This window comes from Staurois parvus, unplaced genomic scaffold, assembly GCF_062004578.1.
Source record: "Staurois parvus isolate SC_StPar_1 unplaced genomic scaffold, SC_StPar_1.0 ptg001252l, whole genome shotgun sequence".
In the NCBI taxonomy this organism is placed as follows: domain Eukaryota; kingdom Metazoa; phylum Chordata; class Amphibia; order Anura; family Ranidae; genus Staurois; species Staurois parvus.
Window position 1 is genome coordinate 1,025,614 of NW_028319048.1, and position 19,952 is coordinate 1,045,565.

General features: G+C 40.9%; 1 protein-coding gene across 1 annotated transcript in view; it reads left to right on the plus strand.

The window, feature by feature from the left end:
- LOC149437844 (uromodulin-like) overlaps positions 1 to 19,952 on the plus strand; it is a 39,594-nt gene that overhangs the window by 7,287 nt on the left and 12,355 nt on the right. The window contains exons 4-10 of the mRNA XM_089660545.1: positions 1,671 to 1,868; positions 7,315 to 7,329; positions 8,595 to 9,428; positions 9,578 to 9,691; positions 13,838 to 14,040; positions 15,186 to 15,340; positions 17,915 to 18,160. Coding sequence (XP_089516671.1) covers positions 1,671 to 1,868; positions 7,315 to 7,329; positions 8,595 to 9,428; positions 9,578 to 9,691; positions 13,838 to 14,040; positions 15,186 to 15,340; positions 17,915 to 18,160 — 1,765 coding nt within the window. The remainder of the gene's footprint in view (positions 1 to 1,670; positions 1,869 to 7,314; positions 7,330 to 8,594; positions 9,429 to 9,577; positions 9,692 to 13,837; positions 14,041 to 15,185; positions 15,341 to 17,914; positions 18,161 to 19,952) is intronic.

The following is a 19,952-nucleotide window of genomic DNA, read 5'->3' on the forward strand; positions in this document are numbered from 1 at the left end:
CTTCTTCTGACTTACATTTGATCTGCTTTAAGCAGGTTTTGCATTATGGCAGACTTCTACAGCGATGCAAACCCCATCGAAGGTGAACACAAGCTCACTGAAATAGATGCCTGTAGACTCAAGGAAGATTCTACACGTTCCTCTACATGCTTTTGTGCCAAATCCTTCCTACTGGCTGTGTGCCTGGCAGGATGGATATGAATTTCATGCACATTGGGTACCATAGTTGCAGTAATTGTTTATGTAGTTGTTAGTTTTAAACCATGACATCATAATAATGCCTATTATTATTATTATTCAGGACTTATATAGTGCCAATAGTTTGTGCAGCACTTTATAATATAAAGGAAGACATTACAGTTACAAGACAATAAAATATAAGAGCGTTAAGAGGATCCTGCTCATAAGAGCTTACAATCTAAAAGGGTGGGGCTTGTGGAACAAAATATAGTAACTGTGGGGGATGAGCTGATGGAAGATTTAAAAGTTCAGTTATTAAGTGGAAGCAGGATAGGCTTCCTTGAAGATAAGAGTTTTCAGGGATCATCTAAAGGCAGCCAGAGTAGGAGATAAAGTAGCTTTACAGACAAAGGTAGAGTGTTCCAGAGGATGAGAGAGGCTATGGAGAAGTCCTGGAGAAGAGCATTGGAGGAGGAAACAAGAGAGCATGAGAGCAGGAGGTCTTAGTAGGAGTAAAGAGGATGGTTGGGAGATATTTGGAGACAAGATTGGGAATGTAGCTCAGGGCAGAGTTGTAGATGGCTTTGTAAGTTGTTGTTAGTATTTTGAGTTTAATTCACTGGGCAACAGAAAGCTAGTGGAGGGACTGGCAGAGGGAGGTAGCAGAAATGGAGTGGTTGATAAGGTAGATGATTCTAGCATAAGCATTCATGATAGACTGAAGAGGGGATAGCCTAAGGAGAGGCAGGCCTATGAGGAGGGAGTTCCTATAGTCAAGGCGAGAGATAACAAGGGAGTGATTGAGTAGCTGGTGGTTTCAGTAGTTTCAAAAGGGGCAAATTTTAGAGATGGTGGAGGTGAAGTCTACAAGCTTTTGACAGCGACTGGATTTGAGCCAAAAGGACAGGTCAGAGTCTAGGATTACACCTAGTACCCTGGTGTAAGGGATGGGACTGATAGTTGTATTATTTATCTTGATAGAAAAGTCATCGAGGAGGACAACTAGAGGGGGGGAGAGATTAAGTCGTGTGACATCCAAGCTGATATGTCAGTTAGTAAGTTAGTAATGCGAGAGGAGACTGAAGGAGTGACGTGAGGAATAGTGAGATAGTGGAGATGTGGAGAATATGTGGAGACTGTCTCCATTAAGAGTGTTGGGGTCACACTCAGTGCTCATCAGGGTTTTCAAGAGATACCCACATTGTGCTAGGCTGAAACCAGATCCAGTGAACAATGGTGAAGGGGATGAGGCCCCAAAAATATAACTAAATTTTGTTCAGCAGACGTGCCCATTAAATAAAAAGATGTTTCTAAATCGATTCTTCAAGAACATCAGTATCTATTGATCATATGAACAGGTTGAAACGCACCGTTAATGTTGTTTGAATATTACTCTTATGAATGTTTGACAACAAAATGCATTTATTAGACTCTATTTCAATGTATAAATGTATTTAAGTTGTATCTACTTATATCTTTTATTATTTCAGGAAACACATTTACATTTGAAAAAAATCCATATTATAATTACTACTACGACAAATACTACTATTACTACTACTACTATTATTACTACTTTGATCTTGGTTATATAAATGCCCATTTGGTAAAAAGTCCGGCTGCAGGATCCTGGACTCTGAATGCTCAGGGAAGATTTTCACTTTCTGTTCAAATATTGGGATTTACTGGTAAGTTCTATCATCTCAGTGTATATGAATAATTCTGTATATGAATAATTCTGACTCTGGCAGTTCCCCTCCTATGACTTGTCTAGTAGAGTCATTCCTAAAATTTGAATATTGTTAAATTCAGGTAAATATGAATCCATATTTTGGTGTGTTTTTTGGCAGTTCAGATTCCCAGACGTCTTCTAGGAGACATGTGACCTCCATTGAGCCAATATTTTTGCTGTGATGCTGCAAAATGTTCTTTCCATTCTGGTATGAAAGGAAGCCCCTCCCAGAGTTCATCTCTCCCCATTGTTGTGGAGGGAGAAGGGGGTGTATGGAGACATTGTTGTGGCGGGATAGAATAGAGGATAGAAAAACAGCCATTTAAAGTAGGTGACTACAATGAGGGCAGCACGGGCCAATGTTAATGTTTCTTTTTTTAAATTGTTTTATAAAAAGGAACAGTTTTTTGCAGTGCTATACTCTAAAAGGCACTTGCATCTTGTCATTCTGCACCTTTGGCTACTGGCAGTCAGTTTGGACTGTTGTAGTCTACTGGCTTACTAATTGTCATCTGGTACAATTTGTGGAATTGATGCCTCACACTATTTATGCACCTATGCCTATTGCTGTTGTTATCTATCCATCCCAAGGCTCCTGACACCTGCCTAGCCCACTCACCTAGTAATATCTAAGTATCCTTGGCATCATTTTTGGAGTAAAAGGTTGACACTGTGTCTTACACCTACACTGATTCTGACTGTTGTCTGAGACCACCAAAGCTCCCCTCCCCCAAACCCATTGGAATACTTTGTTAATGTATATAAGACTCCCAGGGTTGATAGGAGTTCCTGTTTTTTTTTTTTTGTACTCATCCCAATTTTTTTGGACCCACTATCTCATTATGCAGAACTGCAGGAATTTCAGAAACAATTTTGACAAGGTGATGAAGGGCGTCCTACCAATTTTGTATTGCTTTTCTCTATAATCAAGTATTATACAACTCTCTATAAAGTGTGTTTATCCAGTACCTTTGGAGGCTATATTTAGTAAGTAGCAAGATGTGGAATTATTAATTTGCAATAAGTGAAAATGTTGACATTTGTTTTCTAAATGTATTGTAGGCACATAAAAAAGAGACATTAAAGTGGTTCTGGTTGGTACAATCACTGGATTAGGTTAAAAAAAAACTTTCTATATGCAGCTCCCCCCCCAGGCCATACTTACCTGAACCACTACAAAAGGGCAGCGACTCTCTCCTCTTGCTCCCTCCTCAATGGACAGAGTCATCAGTGAGAGCTATTGGCTCCTGCTGATTTCAATTACATCCTGTGAGGAGAAAGTGGGCAGTAGAGCTCAGCTGCACTTTATGTATGAAAGGACACACAGAGCACGGCTCGGAAGAGAGCCTGCACAAATGCACCGATAGCAAGTGGCTGACTATGGGGGAACTGAACAGGAAGAAGCCAGGAGCTCCAGCGGGGGACTTAAGAAGAGCAGAAATGTACTCAGCTCCTACAGCACAGGTGGTTGCTGCAGGACGCACATCTACCCCTATTAAACTGCATAAAGGAACAAGACAAGGGTGCCCCTTATCCCCCTTGCTCTTCAATTTGGCCCTAGAACCCTTGGCCCGCTTCCTTCTGTTCCACTCACAGCTGCACGGAGTCCAAATAGCTCAACAAGATCTACGTTTAGCCTTGTTTGCTGATGACATTTTAATTTTCACTGCCAACCCAACTCATGACCTGCCTTATATTCAGGATATTTTCACAGCCTTCAGGCACTGTTCGGGTCTTCGTATTAACTTCACGAAAAGCGAAGTCCTTCCCTTATTCCATGCACGCACTCCCTCATGGGCTAATAATTCTCATTTCAAAATTGCCCCTCATCATATTACATACTTAGGAATCAAAATTGGAAAACTTGCCTCTTCTCTCTACTCGCTCAATTTTTCACCAACAATTCAAAAAATTATAGGCGAACTAGAGGTATGAAAAGAGTTACCACTGTCACTTGTAGGGAGAGCCCACCTCTTCAAGATGGTGAGCTTCCCGAAATTGTTATACCCTCTTCACACCATCCCTCTACTACTTAAGCATACGGACATTCTTAGACTAAACAAAGCGCTCTCTACATTTATTTGGAAAGGACGTCGGTCACGCATTGCCCTGCATAAGCTATATCTGCCTAGATGTGAGGGGGGAGTTGGTCTTCCAAATATCAGAGTATATAATCTCTCATGCATCTTACGGGTGTGTATAGATTGGCTGACCAAATCCTCCAACTATTCTAATCTGCAAATAGAATCTGCCATGGCCCATCCTTTCGATCTTGCAGCCCTTTTACATTCAAACCCTAACTCACTCCCACCACACTTAAAATATAATCCACTCATCCGTGATACCCTTATCACATGGAGGGAGATCAGACGTAAATAAGGCGTATCCCCATGGGTTTCCCGTTTCCTCCCCATACATCATAATCCTGCTTTTTCTGTCCCTCAACAACACGCAGCTTATGATCTATGGTTGGAAAGGGACCTCAAACTAGTTAGCCAATTATACGATACGGCCTCTGGCTTTCCTTTATCTTTTTCTCAGATTTCAACTTCTTTCACTCTACCTCCTCATCATTTTCTGTATGTTTTGCAAGTTTGTAATTATGTGAACAAGATAACATTGGTTAAATCTAGTCGCTTCCGTTCCTCGTTCATAGATATCTTAGTTAGAAATCGTAAATACAAGATATCCCACATTTATGGACCATTAAACCTACACTATGCGCACCCTCTAGAGGCCTCCACTCCTACTTCTCCTTGGATCAGAGACTTTGACAATACACTCTCAATGGATCAAATCCTCACTGGTTTCAACAATACCTGTGCCTTCAACTCCAATGAGTTCTGGCGGGAGCAACAATTAAAGTTAATGCACCATGCCTATATGCCATGCCTATATGTCCGTGGGAATCCCTCGGTCTCTACTTGCCCTTTGTGTGGACATTATAAACCTTCGCTAAAACACAGATTTTGGGATTGCCAACTAATATCTACTTTTTGGTCCCAACTACTCAGCTATATCGCCTTCATCACTTCTTTACAACTACCAAGGGACCCTTTACCTCTTCTCTTCGGCAACTTGGAATCAGTCTCCACAGGGGCTCATCCACTTCAGCTTGCCATTCTCCGAGCCACAAAACCGTGGCTATCCTCTTGCCTGATGGTCGCGAGGAGAGCCATATTGAAAAAGTGGGTCTCCAACAGTCCTCCTAATATCTCGGATGTCAAGTCAGCTCTTAATGCACTTCTTCGTCTGGACCAGCTTAACTTCCTCACCTCATCCCTCCAGCACAGTGAGGATCAATATAATCGAAAATGGAGACTCTATGTTCAAAAATCCTTTCCAACCACAGAGCTTCAGTTTTTCCTTCATGGCTCTTCTGTGATGCCCCAATCTGGAAACATGATCCAGTAAACCCGGACTTATTGTCTTGATTTATGAGGATTTAAGGTGTGCATGACTATATCTAAAACATTTACAATACTCGTTTGTTGCTGCTCTCACACTGCTTCTAGCCAACCTAGGCAACCAAGCCACATTTCCTTTCATCTACTTCCTTTACCATTTTCTTTATACTTCATCTTCATCGCACATTCTTTTATAACTTCTCCCCCCACCCTTAATCAGCGAGGACTCACAACACGTATATCACTTTTTAATACAGGGAGTCGCCTCTAGCTCTATTTTTTTTTCTCAAACCACAGCGCTTGGCTCATTACCAAATATTCTTAACGACTTCTTGGGAGGGGATCCTCTGGCCCGTTCCAACATCATTTTCCCACCTCTTTCTTTTTTTTTCTTTTTCTCCATCTTTTTCTCCATCTTTTCTCCATACTAGCTTCCTTCTCAACTTTTTTCTCCTTCTGAATAGATCTACCTATCTCCCTGATCCTTCTTCTTTGATTATCTCCTCTACATACGCTTCTCTCCTACTTCAATATTCACGTCTTACACATGACAACTGACATACTCTAAGCACCCCAGTTCTCATTCAAAGTTCAGTGGTATGTCCTGACCTTCTTATCTTTGGATATATATCATAGCTCACCATTACACTTTCCCTACACTCTATACTGACTTACAATGCCTCCCCTCTTTTGTCTCATTTGCCTTCAGAGTTTCTGTTCAGAGGTTCTAACTGCTGACATATCGTGAATCTTTCTGATCAGTTTTCTATGCAAAATTTTGTATTGCTCATCTTGGTCAATCTATCAGTACTGTTGAAAAAAAAAAATAAGTTACTTTGTTGCCAAGAAGCATCCTTGGAGTGTTTCATCCGCTGAGTTTATGTAAATTGAAAAATTCAAATAAAGCTTTGTTTAAAAAAAAAAAAGAAGAGGAGAATTGAAGCTGATCTGTGCAAAGCCATTGAACAGAGACATTGTGTTATTAATCTCTTATGCCAGCAGTTTGCATATATATGGCCTCTTAACACCGAGAGGTCGCATTTATGTGTACCAAAATGTAAGCAATGCAGGTAACAGAAAGGTCACGATCACTACTTGTGATTGGGAGCTTTATGATCGTGTGACCACTGTGACAGCCAATCACAGGGGTCACATAACTGAAATTCCTGCCTCCACCTCTCAGTGTCTGAGACCTCCTAAAGGGCCTAGAGGTGCCGGTGCTAAGGGGTTAAAAAAATAGAACTACAATTACTTATTGGTTTTTAAGGGTGCAATGGCTCCTGAGAGTTACAGAAGCTTCTTTTAACTATCCTGGACCTGTTCTTCTGCCAAAAAGGTTAAAACAAACCAAAACATTATCCCCAAAGGTGACCCTAAGGTAGCTGAAACTTTATTTATACCCAGAGCCATGTGATCACCAAGAAAGTGCTGTGAGGGCAACCACAATCCCATGTACTGTCTGTATCTACATTGCTAAGACGGCTAAACAAAATAGTTAAAACAAGAAGGATCTGTGACTAAGGATCCTAATGATTTCTGCTGTGAGCTCTTCTAGACTGTAAACTTCACATTTTAATTTACCTCAACAGCCTCGCTAATGAGGCCCCTTCTAACCCCAAAGCCCCTTAGCACCTGCTCAGGCTGCTATGGCTATAGTTTTTACACTGTTGGTAATGTTCAAAGTCCTCAAATTCCACTGTAACTTACCTACATATTATTTTCTATCCTATGAAAGGGAATCCTCGTGGATTAATATGTCAATCTCTGAATATAGGTTTTTAAAGTAATCCTTCCTGAATGAATGCAATGCTAACAGCACATAGTTCAGCATCATGTAGAGTGGAATGTGAGCAATATTTTGTTGGTAAAGTGTAAGTTATTACTTTATAATTATTGATGTCACAAAATACCACTTTATCTGATGATTTGCTATTTCCAAGAGATGCATGCCAAGAAACAAAATCTAATGCTCTTATTTATTTTACATTTTTGTAGGGTTGGACAAATCAGGTAAGTCCAACATACAACCATTTTGTGATTTCCTTATATGTAAACATTCCAGTTCTATTATCTGTCTGTTATGTGTGAAGATCATCTGTCTATAGATGCCATTCAACATGGTCATCACCCCAGGTATACAAGGCAAAACTTCTGCATTTACCTTTGTTTCCTACAAGTGATACTTTTTCAGGTTTAGATGTTTCATGTACACCCAAAAGAAAAATGAATTCAAGGTCATTTTTAAGCAAGTTAGTGATAAATATCAATACAAATCAGGCATTGTGTCAGTTAGCAAAGTCTGTGCAACAGTCTGTATCTGTATGTGTGACCCTTGCAGAAAAATCCAAAAGATTGATGAATTCTGTAGGTCACTAAGTCTGAGACAAGTTTACCACTGGAGGTGAGACAGGTTTCACATAAAACAGACAAGTAGTCAGTGGCCAAGTTCATTCTGTCCTAGTACTATTTGTTTTAATTTCAACTAGTATTTATTTGTTTTGTAAAAGTAACAATCATTGGTGAAGGAACAAGAACTATTACATATAAAACTGAAAGGAACAAAGGTGCAAGAACACATGAGGTTTGATAGTCCAAGTGTTATGCTTACGATATCAAATCATACATCAATGTGAGAGACAGCAAAACCAATTTGAAGTTATTATGGTTATTTCTAAGGTTTCAAATCCAGATGGAGGGTTTATTCCAAAGCATTTAATGATCTCATTGAGTTGTGGGGATTCAGCCCACTCCCCTTCATCAGGGCTTAGGAAAATGGATTTTGGCGAATTCGAGATGGAAATTGTATCAGGATAATTGTGTACTGAAAGTCTTGAGTCTCCTTCAGCACTTTCAGCAGCTGATGAATGTAGCAAGGAGATCAATATATTTGGAACACAATTATCCTGATCCTATTTCATGCTCAAGTCCTCCAAAAGCCATTCTCTCAAGTCCTGATGATGGGGGTGGGCTGAGGCCCCAGAAACACATTGGCTGTTGAGTTCATTACATGTTTTTGATTTTAGCATTTTAGTATTTATGGGTAAATTTGATCCAGGGTATGTCTGATTTCCTATTGGGGGATGACAAAGACATTTTTCCCCGCTGAAGCAAATTGAATCATGCTTTTTTGGGTTTTTTTTGCCTTTCTCTGTTTCAACAGTGGATGTAGGATTATGTATATATACCATTACATATATTTTTTTTGTTTATTTGTTTTATTTTTTATTTTGTATAAACCCACCTACCCAAGAAAACACTTTTTTTCACTTTTCTAGGAACTTGTTCTGATTCTGATTGCCACCCAGATGCCACTTGTTCGGAATTTGGAGGATACGGGGAGTGCACATGTAAAGAGGGATTTGCTGGAGATGGAACATCTTGTAATGATATAGATGAATGTCAGGATTATTACACCCACACTTGTTATTATTATGGTTCCTGTGTGAACACTGCCGGATCTTACACCTGTAACTGTTACTCTGGATTTCAGTATAAAGAAGAATTTGGCTGTGTAGATATTGATGAGTGTGCGGACAGATCTCTGAATGACTGTGATCCAGTAGCTATATGTACAAATGATTATTATGGACCTTACTACACCTGTGCTTGTTCCTATGGATATTATGGAGATGGAAGACACTGTGAAGTCAATGAATGCCAACAAGGATCACCATGTGGCTCTCATGAAGACTGTGTTAAGTACAGTGGATCATATTCCTGTATTGACCCTTGCTCCAGCTACACCGAACTTAATGACCCCTGGCGCAGCACTTCTAATACATATGATTATAGTAATAACGGGGATTACTGGTATGGCTGGTATCATTGTGACAATGGCCTGTCTGGCTGGTATCGGTTTAAAGGAGAATATGACCAGCAAATCCCTGAGCACTGCATACCACAATTTAGCTGTGGTACTGTTGTCCCCATTTGGATGAACGGCTCCCACCCTACAAGCAGTGACGGCATTGTTAATCGTGTAGCTTGTTCCAGCACGTATGATGGATGCTGTACAAAACATTTCAATATTTCTGTGAAAATGTGTCCGGGAGGATTTTATGTGTATAAGCTACAGAGTCCACCGAGCTGCAACTTTGCCTATTGTACAGGTAAGTACTGACACAAAGCATCATTCAGTGTGTTGTCTTCATGTGTAAAACAATATATCTATCTATATATACAGTATGTGTATGTATGATACTTATGTGCTGTCTTTTCTTCAGTTTATAAAACATTCTTTGTGTTCCTTCTCTTCTAGAATCCAAATATAGCTGCTCAGGGGTGGACTGCGCTCCGGATGAGGAATGTAGAATTGTGGACGGAGTTCCTGGCTGTTACTGTAAAGATGGAATACAACAAGGAAATCTAGAAGGTACTGTAGCTTTTGAAACATGAGGATTTCTATTTAAAGGAAAGAAAGAAAGGAGCTCACCAGATATTAAGCTGCAGTTATCCATGCAGCCAATCACACATATACAGAGATGATGACTTCACTCTTCCAAAGTAGACAAAACACAATCTCCCTCCACAGTAGGGATCACCCCAAGCATGCTAAGGTACTATGTGGAAATCCCCTGAGGATGTTCCTTCACACGGAACACATTGGGACAGAACTATGTGCCGACGTCATGCCACTGCTTTTGCTTCTGGAACTGACAGACATCTTTGTAAATGTTTGTTGAGCAATTTTTATTGTTTGATTGCTACTGGAGCAAAACTATTGTAGTTTTATCACTGCTGAATTGGAATATTGTGTGATTTAGATTAGTTTTTATTTAAAGTGAGCTTTATTGCCCTTTTATTGTAAAATACTACACTATACGAGCTTTCTCTTTGTGGTTATGAGTAGCTCTTCACATGTAGTGCCTTAGAATGCTTGGAGTAATCCCTACTGTGGAGGAAGATTGCATTTTGGTTACTTTGGAGGAGTGAAGTCCTCATCTGTATATATGTGTGATTAGCTGTATGGATAACTGCAGCTTAATATCTGGTGAGTTCCTAGTGGTGCTGGTTAAAGGACACTTGTGGTGTTGCACATGATCTTGGTGGTGGATTTAAAGGATCGAGACACCATTGTTCTTTCAAGTGAAGAATTCACTTAAGATTGTTTCACTGTGTACTTTTTTTATTCACTATTTTAATCATTGCTTCATGATGTTTGATATAGCAATGATTACATTTTTTTCTGAACACTTTAAGTTTACATTCTTTTTGAATCACTTATATTGATACGTGATAAATTTTATTTAGAAATAGGTTATCATTCAACTTTAAAGGATCACCTTTTTAGACAAAAATATTAAACGCACATTTTTTGCAGGTAAAAAAAATGTGCATTTATTATTTTTGTCTACAAGAGCCTGGAAAGCATTGTACCAGTGATCAGTAGATCGCTTATGCAATGCAGGTCTCCTGCAGACCTGTCAGAATATCTGCTTGGCTGTACAGGATGTACGGGCTGTATGGGGTGTATGGGATGTATAGGATGTATGGGGTGTATGGGATGTACGGGGTGTACGGGGTGTATGGGATGTATAGGATGTACGGGGTGTATGGGATGTACGGGCTGTATGGGGTGTATGAGATGTATAGGATGTACGGGGTGTATGGGATGTACGGGGTGTATGGGATGTACGGGCTGTATGGGGTGTATGAGGTGTATGGGATGTACGGGGTGTATGGGATGTACGGGCTGTATGGGGTGTATGAGATGTATAGGATGTACGGGGTGTATGGGATGTACGGGCTGTATGGGGTGTATGAGATGTATAGGATGTACGGGCTGTATGGGATGTGTGGGATGTACAGGATGTACGGGGTGTATGGGATGTACAAAGTGTATGGGGTGTATGGGGTATACGGGATGTACGGGATCTATGGGATGTAAGAGATGTATGGGATGTATGGGGTGTATGGGATGTATGGGGTGAATGGGATGTACAGGGTGTATGGGATGTATGGGGTATACAGGATGTACGGGGTGCATGGGATGTACGGGGTGTATGGGATGTATGGGGTATATGGGATGTACGGGGTGCATGGGATGTATGGGGTGCATGGGATGTACGAGATATATGGGATGTATGGGATGTATGGGATGTATGGGATGTACGGGGTGTATGGGATGTATGGGGTGTACGGGTTTACATGATGTAAGGGGTGTATAGAGTGTATGGGGTGTACAGAATGTACAGGATCTAGGGGGTGTACGGGGAGTACAGGATTACGGGGTGTATGGGGTGTATGGGGTGTATGGGATGTATGGGGTGTATGGGATGTACGGGATGTATGGGGTGTATGAGGTATATGGGGTGTATGGGTTTACATGATGTATGGGGTGTACGGGTTTACATGATGTAAGGGGTGTATAGGGTGTATGGGGTGTACAGAATGTACAGGGTGTATGGGATGTATGGGGTGTATGGGATGTACGGGGTGTATGGGGTGTATGGGGTATACGGGATGTACGGGGTGTATGGGATGTATGAGATGTATGGGGTGTATGGGGTGTACGGGTTTACATGATGTATAGGGTGTATGGGGTGTACAGAATGTACAGGATGTAGGGGGTATACGGGGAGTACAGGATTACGGGGTGTAAGGGATGTACGGGGTGCGCGGGGTGTACACAGTGTATGGGATGTATGAACAAGAAGATATACTGACAGGACAAATCAATGAACTACCATAGAGCTCCACAGCACCGTGGTCGTTCAGTGAGCACTACAAGCACACAGCCACTAAAGCTGTTGGGACTTGTAGTTCATTCATTCATGGACGTCTGTGGATGAATGACGTGTGGGCAGAGCCCCACATCCCCACTTTGTTCTCAAATCTGAGAGATAGTATGGGGGAACGTCTCCCCGTATTATCTGTTGAAGGGAGGGGGGCGGTGGGCAGCGGCTGTGGCTATGGGAACAATAGCTGGTGGAACATGAAATACGTTCCCAAAGGTGAACATATCCTTTAAAGATACTGCTATTTGATAAGTGCAATAAAATTGAAGAGATTATGGAAGAAAACTACATAGTAGCCTGTACTAGTCTGGTGTCTTTGGTAGGATGATTAGACACACTTCCTGATTTTGACAAATAACTTTAAAAATGCTGTTTTAAAATAAACATGTTCTGACTTATAATGATCTAATATTGTTAAAGTTCCATCTCCTTTCTTCTATCAGTTTCTGTGTCTTTGGTGAGCCCATTAGATTCCAGGTTCAGGCTGTACTGAGAACATCGCTTTCTGTCCAAATCTGCACTGATTCATGTCCCTTCTTTGTTCTAAGCCACTCCCCCGGCCATTCTTCTTCTAAATGCCAAATTCTTATTAGCCAATAAAGTCTGTGTCCTTTTAAACTTGAATAATAAGGGGCGGGGCATAGTATTAGGAGGGGTCGGAGCTTAGTGGTGGCTTGGGCAGATCCTCCATAAATCCAGGGTGTTGAGTCCAGTTTGAGGTATAACACATGTTCTTCCATGTCCTCTGCCTGCACTCTAGCAGCATTGTTACCAGGTTCAGTTTAATTTAAAAACTTGATGTTTCCATTTTTCAGATTGATAGAGTTAAGAATTAAAAATTGGGAATGTGCATGTCCCCTCTACCCAAAGATAGCGGCTACTATGGCCATGGCTGAATAGCCCTGCCTGCATGTCTTTCAGCTCTGAGAAGGTTCTTCTAGAGGAAATCTTCATATAAAGTAGCCATCTCCTTTTAAAAACAAAGCAGTTTTTGTGTTATTGGAGACCATTTGCAGTACTGGTATCCTAGGAGGACATGATGGATTTGCAAAAAGGTGTTCCACATGTTACTTTCCTGCTAGAATAGGGGAGTTAATACGTTTCTGCCCTTCACTTCAGTGTACAGTCAAAGGGTCTTTTTAAAGAAATACAAACCCAACACTCCATTCATTCAGTTACTAAATGTAGTCAACACATTTGCAGGTAAAAAACATGTACATGTATTTTTTTTTCACATTTCAGCCTGTAAGGCATTGCAACCGTGATCAACAAATTGTGGGTGCAATGCCTGGATCCTGCAGACTCTCCCACTATACTGTCTGCCCATACATCATACTGGCAGACTGTTCCTGAATGACAGGAAGGATCAATGAACTACCTAGAGTGCTCACCAGCTCCAGAGTAGTTCATTGAGAATTACAAGCCGTCAGGCATAACAGTTGACAGTAGTTGTAGTTCTTCCACTCACAGAACTCTATGAATGAATGAAGCGGCTTGGTGGGTGGAGCTCCACATGGCTGTGTTATTTTTTTTTTCAAATGGTGACAGCGAGTGCGGGGACAAGATCTTGGCTTGCTGTCACAGGGAGGGTGTGGAACAGGGAGAGGCCGCAGGAGTGGGAACTTGTTCCACCATCAAAACATGTTCCTAAAGGTGAACTTATGCTTTAAGCAATCCATTGTGAGTGAAGCAGATGAGTCAGGTGGATGACAAAGACCTTCCAGTATATTATATTTACAATATCCTGTATATCAATATGGGTTTTCATTCTACATTTGTAGATGATCGTAAACCACAAGTCACCTGTGGCCTGGAGAACATAGAAGTGAGGTTCAGCAAATGTCTCCTGGAGCAGCGGGGATACAACACCTCAGCCTTTCATCTGAACGACAATTACTGTCGAGGAATCATTGAAAGAAGTGATAAAAGTTACATCACTCTCATCACACGGCCATCAGATGGTAGATGTGGGGGATTCATTGGGGTATGTAGAATCTACTGCCATGTTATCTGATGTTGTATTCATGAAATCTTTGCATTACCATTGTCCCCATTTATTTAATCCAAGGCTTCCCGCTCCCCATTACCAGTGAATGGGCCTTTGATCTTTATAAACAAATGTCCAGTTTTGGTCATCACCATATCATTATATCACCTTCTCTAAGTGCATTCAATAAGTTGTGTTCAATGTACAGATCATTCATACAGAAGTCAGTTCATATTTTTTTTTTCACTGGACTTCTTTACCAATGGACTTGAGAAAGTGACATGAGGACATGGAATGGACCTGTTACTATTCACACTAAGTACATGAATGGGTATGCTACTTTTATGTTACTTTTATGTTAGCCTCATGATTATGAATGATGTAATTAAATCATTTTAATGTATTGGATATGGAATCATACATTATCTTATCTGTATTTCACGTGACAATATGAACAGAATTTAATAAAAGTAAAGGATGTACCTGATATATTTCAAATATACAGCAGACTTCCTGTAGTGATCTGACAGCAGAAAACCACTAAGGGGGGATATAGATAAAGCAAGTAAACCCCGGGATATTCACCTACCCATCATCCCTTCTTCCCATTCTCTGTCCAATCAAAGGCTACATACCGGTGAATACTAATGTCAAGTAAAAATCCTCAATTGATGGATCTGAATATGCGGTGAGAAGGTTTGATGCTGAGTATCTTCTAGCAGACTTGCCGGCTTTCCAATCAGAATCAATAAAATGATTTGTAAATCACAAATGTTTAGAACAGATCGGGGTCAGCAGCTGTAACTATGTAACTGAACCCTGGATTCCCCCTTGAAGAACAGGAGGCCCGAATGAGCAGTAAAAGGTGACTCAGTCCAGGTTTTGGATGATCTCTATGGTGGAGGATACAACAGGGACAGACAGAGAGCGATCAGTAAACCAATCATTGGTCACTTTATTGGTTTTTTGACTCATTTTGTTGCCTTGCTTTGATTAAAATGGCAGCTCACAGCGTGCGTCAGACTTCAGAGGAAATGAGCCGGAAACGTAACTACATGACAATAACATACAATAAGTCATATATATTTTTGCCTGGAATTGTTGTTTAATTCTTTAATTTTTACTGTAAATGTTATTTTCAGAACGATGGAACTGATATCACATATACAAACACTGTATACCTAACACCAAAATCTGACGGAGTGATTGTAAGAGATGAGTACCCCATTGACTTCCATTGCTCTTATCCATCAGACATGGAGATCAACCTTCTAACCGCTATCAGCAGCTACGTAGCGTGAGTCACTTTCCTTGGTACCTTTCCTAGATACAGGTGTAGTGCTGAATGGAGAAAATGGAAGTCCGGCACCAACACAGTTTGGAGTAAAACAGTTACAGACTTTATTTGATATCCATCAAGTCAATAAAAAATCCATAATATAAAAAGATTAACGTGTTTCTGCCCCTTCCGGGCATTCGTCATAATAATTATTACAACTAAGGCACAGAAGGGGCAGAAACAGGTTATTCTTTTTATATTTTGGATTCTTTTATTGACTTGATAGATAAAAATTAAAGTCTGTAACTATTTTATTCCAAAGTGTGTCGGTGACGGACTTCCATTTTCTCCATGCTTATCTATGACAAGCACAGTGTATGTCCTGGCATGGACCAAGTACCCTGCTGAACTAATTGGTGTCCAGTCCTGTATAAATGTATTTCTTTGATGATTTATACATCAGGTTCTATTTTATACATCAAATATGCTTTTAAATGGTTTGCCTTTAATCCTCTATGTATAAATTATAAATTATTTGTTCAACTTTAAGCCCTGACTATTAAACGTTCAATAACTGCCTAACCTTGTCCTCTTCTGATACAGACCATATTCATTTCCTTCTGGTTTATCCTCCACAGTCATGTGAAAGAGGAGCTGAGGAATGAAGGGGCTCTACAAAGTCCTATAATGTTCAGCATACACACTATATTGCCAAAACTATTTGGACATGACTTTCCACGCACATAAACTTTAATGGCCCCCCAGTCTTAGTCCGTAGGGTTCAATATTGAGTTGGCCCCGCCCTTTGCAGCTATAACAGCTTCAACTCTTCTGGGAAGGCCGTCCACAAGGTTTAGGAGGGTGTCTATGGGAAGGTTGGACCATTCTTCCAGAAGCACATTTGTCAGGTCAGGCACTGATGTCGGGGGAGGAGGCCTGGCTCACAGTCTCCGCTCTAATCCATCCCAAAGGTGTTCTATGGGGTTGAGATCAGGACTCTGTGCAGGACAGTCAAGTTCCTCCACCCCAAACTGGCTCCTCCATGTCTTTATGGACCTTGTTTTATGCACTGGTACACAGTCATGTTGGAACAGGAAGGGGACATCCCCAAACTCTTCCCACAAAGTTGGGAGCATGAAATTGTCCAAAATGTCTTGGTACGCTGACGCCTTAAGAGTTCCCTTCATTGGAACTAGGGGGCCAAGCTCAACCCCTGAAAATCAACCCCACACCATAATCCCCCTCGACTAAACTACACTTGTCACAATGCAGTCAGGCAAGTACTGTTCTCCTGGCAACCGCCAAATCCAGACATGTCCATCGGATTGCCAGAGAAATGTGATTGTCACTCCATAGAACACGTCTCAACTGCTCTAGAGTCCAGTGGCGGTATACTTTACACCACGGCATCTGACGCTTTGCATTGCACTTGGTGATGGAAGGCTTGGATGCAGCTGCTCAGCCATGGAAACCCATTCCATGAAGCTCTCTATGCACTGTTGTTGGGCTCATCTGAAGGCCACACCAAGTTTGGAGGTCTTTAGCTATTGACTCTGCAGACAGTTGGCGACTTCTGCGCACTGTGCGCTTCAGCATGCGCTGACCCCGCCCTGTCATGTGACGTGGCCTACCACTTGGTGACTGAGTGGCTGTTGTTCCCAGTTGCTTCCACTTTGTTATAATCCCACTAACAGTTGAGCGTGGAATATTTAGTAGCCAGGAAATGTCACGGATGGACATATTGCACAGGTGGCCACCTATCACGGGACCACGCTTGGAGTCACTGAACTCCTGAGAGCGACCCATTCTTTCACCAATGTTTGTAGAAGCAGTCTGCATGCCTAGGGGCTTGATTGTATACACCTTTGTCCATGGAGGGGATTGGAAAACCTGAATCACATGATTGGGAGGGGATTGGAAAACCTGAATCACATGATATGGAGGGGATTGGAACACCTGAATCACATGATATGGAGGGGATGGGAACACCTGAATCACATGATTGGGAGGGCTGGCCCAATACTTTTGGCAATATAGTGTATATGGTCTTATACGTAACCTGGGTGGTAGGCTGCTCTGGTCATGACCCAAGACCCTTACCAGCTAGATATGATATTGTATACAAAGATACACAAATAATTGTAGCCCAAACAGCCCCCTGTGTAAACATTTACGTTCGCTAGTACTGTGCATATATTAATATTTTATGAAAATGTATCCAATTATGTGAAAAAACTAAAAAGGGATTTTGATTTTCACATAATTAAATAATAGAAGTGAATATTCACACAATTTGTTGTGTGAGATATCTCAACTCCTTTAGTAAATCAGCCTCAATATCTTCATTATGAGCATTCTCCTTATAGAATAACGGCAGTCTGGCTACAAATCTGAAAGTGGGATGTGATTTTATTTATCTATTTAGTTATTTTTTTATTACATAGTGGAATACATGTTTGTCTAATGTTGCTGTTATATACAAAAGTTACTTTAGAAATCCTACAACAAAGAAACTTTTTCTATCTGAGACTAAAAATGAACACATCATGTTTTTGTATTTTTTGCTTCTTGTTATTTTAATAATGACTATAGGGATCCTATCAACATCGCTGGAACAGCAAATTTCACAATTACGATGGGTCTATTCCAGGATTCCAGCTACACCACCACATATACTGACTCCGAGGTGTGGCTGGACTCCTCCTCCATTCTATATGTTGGTGTCATTGTAACCGGAGCCACGGCTTCATCGCCATTTGTGCTCGTCATGAAAAACTGCTACGCCTCTCCAACAGCTGACAGCTCCTACGGCCCCCGATATGATATCCTGATAAACCAGTAAGTTCATTACATGTGTTGTATATTATTGGTATCAAGCTATAGTAAGCTTTGAGGGGTGACAATATACAGAGGAACAGTTGGTTTTCCTATTGGATAGATGAAGTGTTGAAGAATGACAGTGAAGGAACAGTGGAGTGTAGGTACGGGTGGGAAATGTTACCAAACTTTACTTATGAAAGTAGTAGTTTCAGTCTGACTGGAGTTTGCAAAATGTGTTCTTTAGATTTGACTCGCGGCACTACAAGGCAAAGTCTAATCAAAGATTATGAGGAATATAAAGCTGCCTGGATAAGCCGGAAGATTTAAAAGGAACTGATGTGGGTAGTGGGGAGACCTATTTTAAAAAAGCTCTGTAGATTTTTAAGAATTTTTATGATAATCTTAGCAAGGGACTGGCATGCTTACCCACCCTTCACCCATGGGGGGTACAGAGCTGAATGCCGGGGGTGCTGGGCTTCTATATGTTGTGTGTGAGTTTGGAGGAGGACACATTGTTGAAAAGAAAGAAACTCACAAACAACAGATACAAACCAAGAACAGAAGACATTCAGCTTTGTACCCCCCATGGGTGATGGGTGGGGAAGCATGCCAATCCCTTCCTAAGATGATAATCAAAATCCTTACAATCTAAAGTACTTTAATGTTCAATAGGTTTTTATTAAGAGTTTTAAGATACATACATCACAAATACAAAGGATCCACAATTGGAGCAAGTGATGGTAACACACATAGGCTGGTAATAGGATCTGTAATACACTTGTACAAGAAAGGAGCATTGAGGCACCTTAACCACTTAAGGATCACCCTATAGCAGATAAACTGCTACAGAGCAGCCCTCCTGTGCAAAACCACATACATATACATGATTCCACACGTCTGCCTAGGGGGCGCACACGAGTGCCGCCGGTGTACCACTTTGGCTGTGAGTACTCACAGAAGAAACTGATCTGTGAGTTCTGTACAGCGAATGTCCACTGGCACCAGCCAACTATTGGGCGGAGAAATAGATCAGAGCTCTGCCAATGTAAACAAGGCAGAGCTCTGTTCTGACTGAGGGGAAGTGATGGATCCTGTGTCTTTGCAAAGCAGGGAATAGAATCAATCACATCCCTTAGTAAAAGCAGCACACAGTTTACACTAAAACACTAGCTAGGCACACAGTTAACTCTTTGATCGCCTTAGAAGTTTAGCACCTTCCTCACCGGTGTCACTACTACAGTGTCAGTCTATCTTTTCAGCACTGATCACTGTATCCGTGTCACTGGTTCCCACAAGGTGTCAGTTAGTGTCCGATTGTCTGATGCAATATTGCAGTCCTTCTATAAGTCACTGATCACTCCCATTATAAAAAAAAATGTAAAATAAACATTCCAGTCTATATCCCATAGTTTGTAGACATAACTTTTGTGCAAACCAATCAATATACGCTTATTGGCATTTTTTTACCACAATTATGTAGCAGAATACATTCTGGCCTAAATTTATGAAGAAATTTGATTTCTTAAATGTTTTTATTGGATATGTTTTATAGCAGAAATTTAAAAAAATATATATTTTTAAACTGTCTTTTCTTGTTTATAATGCAAAAAAATGCAGTGGTGATCAAAGAATACCAAAAGAAAGCTCTACTTGTGGGCAAAATGACTTCAATTTTATTTGGGTATAGCTTTGCATGACCGCGCAATTGTCATGTAAAGTAACACAGTGCTGTATATAAAAAATGGCCGGGTCATAAATCTTTCAGAGGGCAAGTGGTTAACACTGGCTGCCATTACTTGTATGAAAAAAA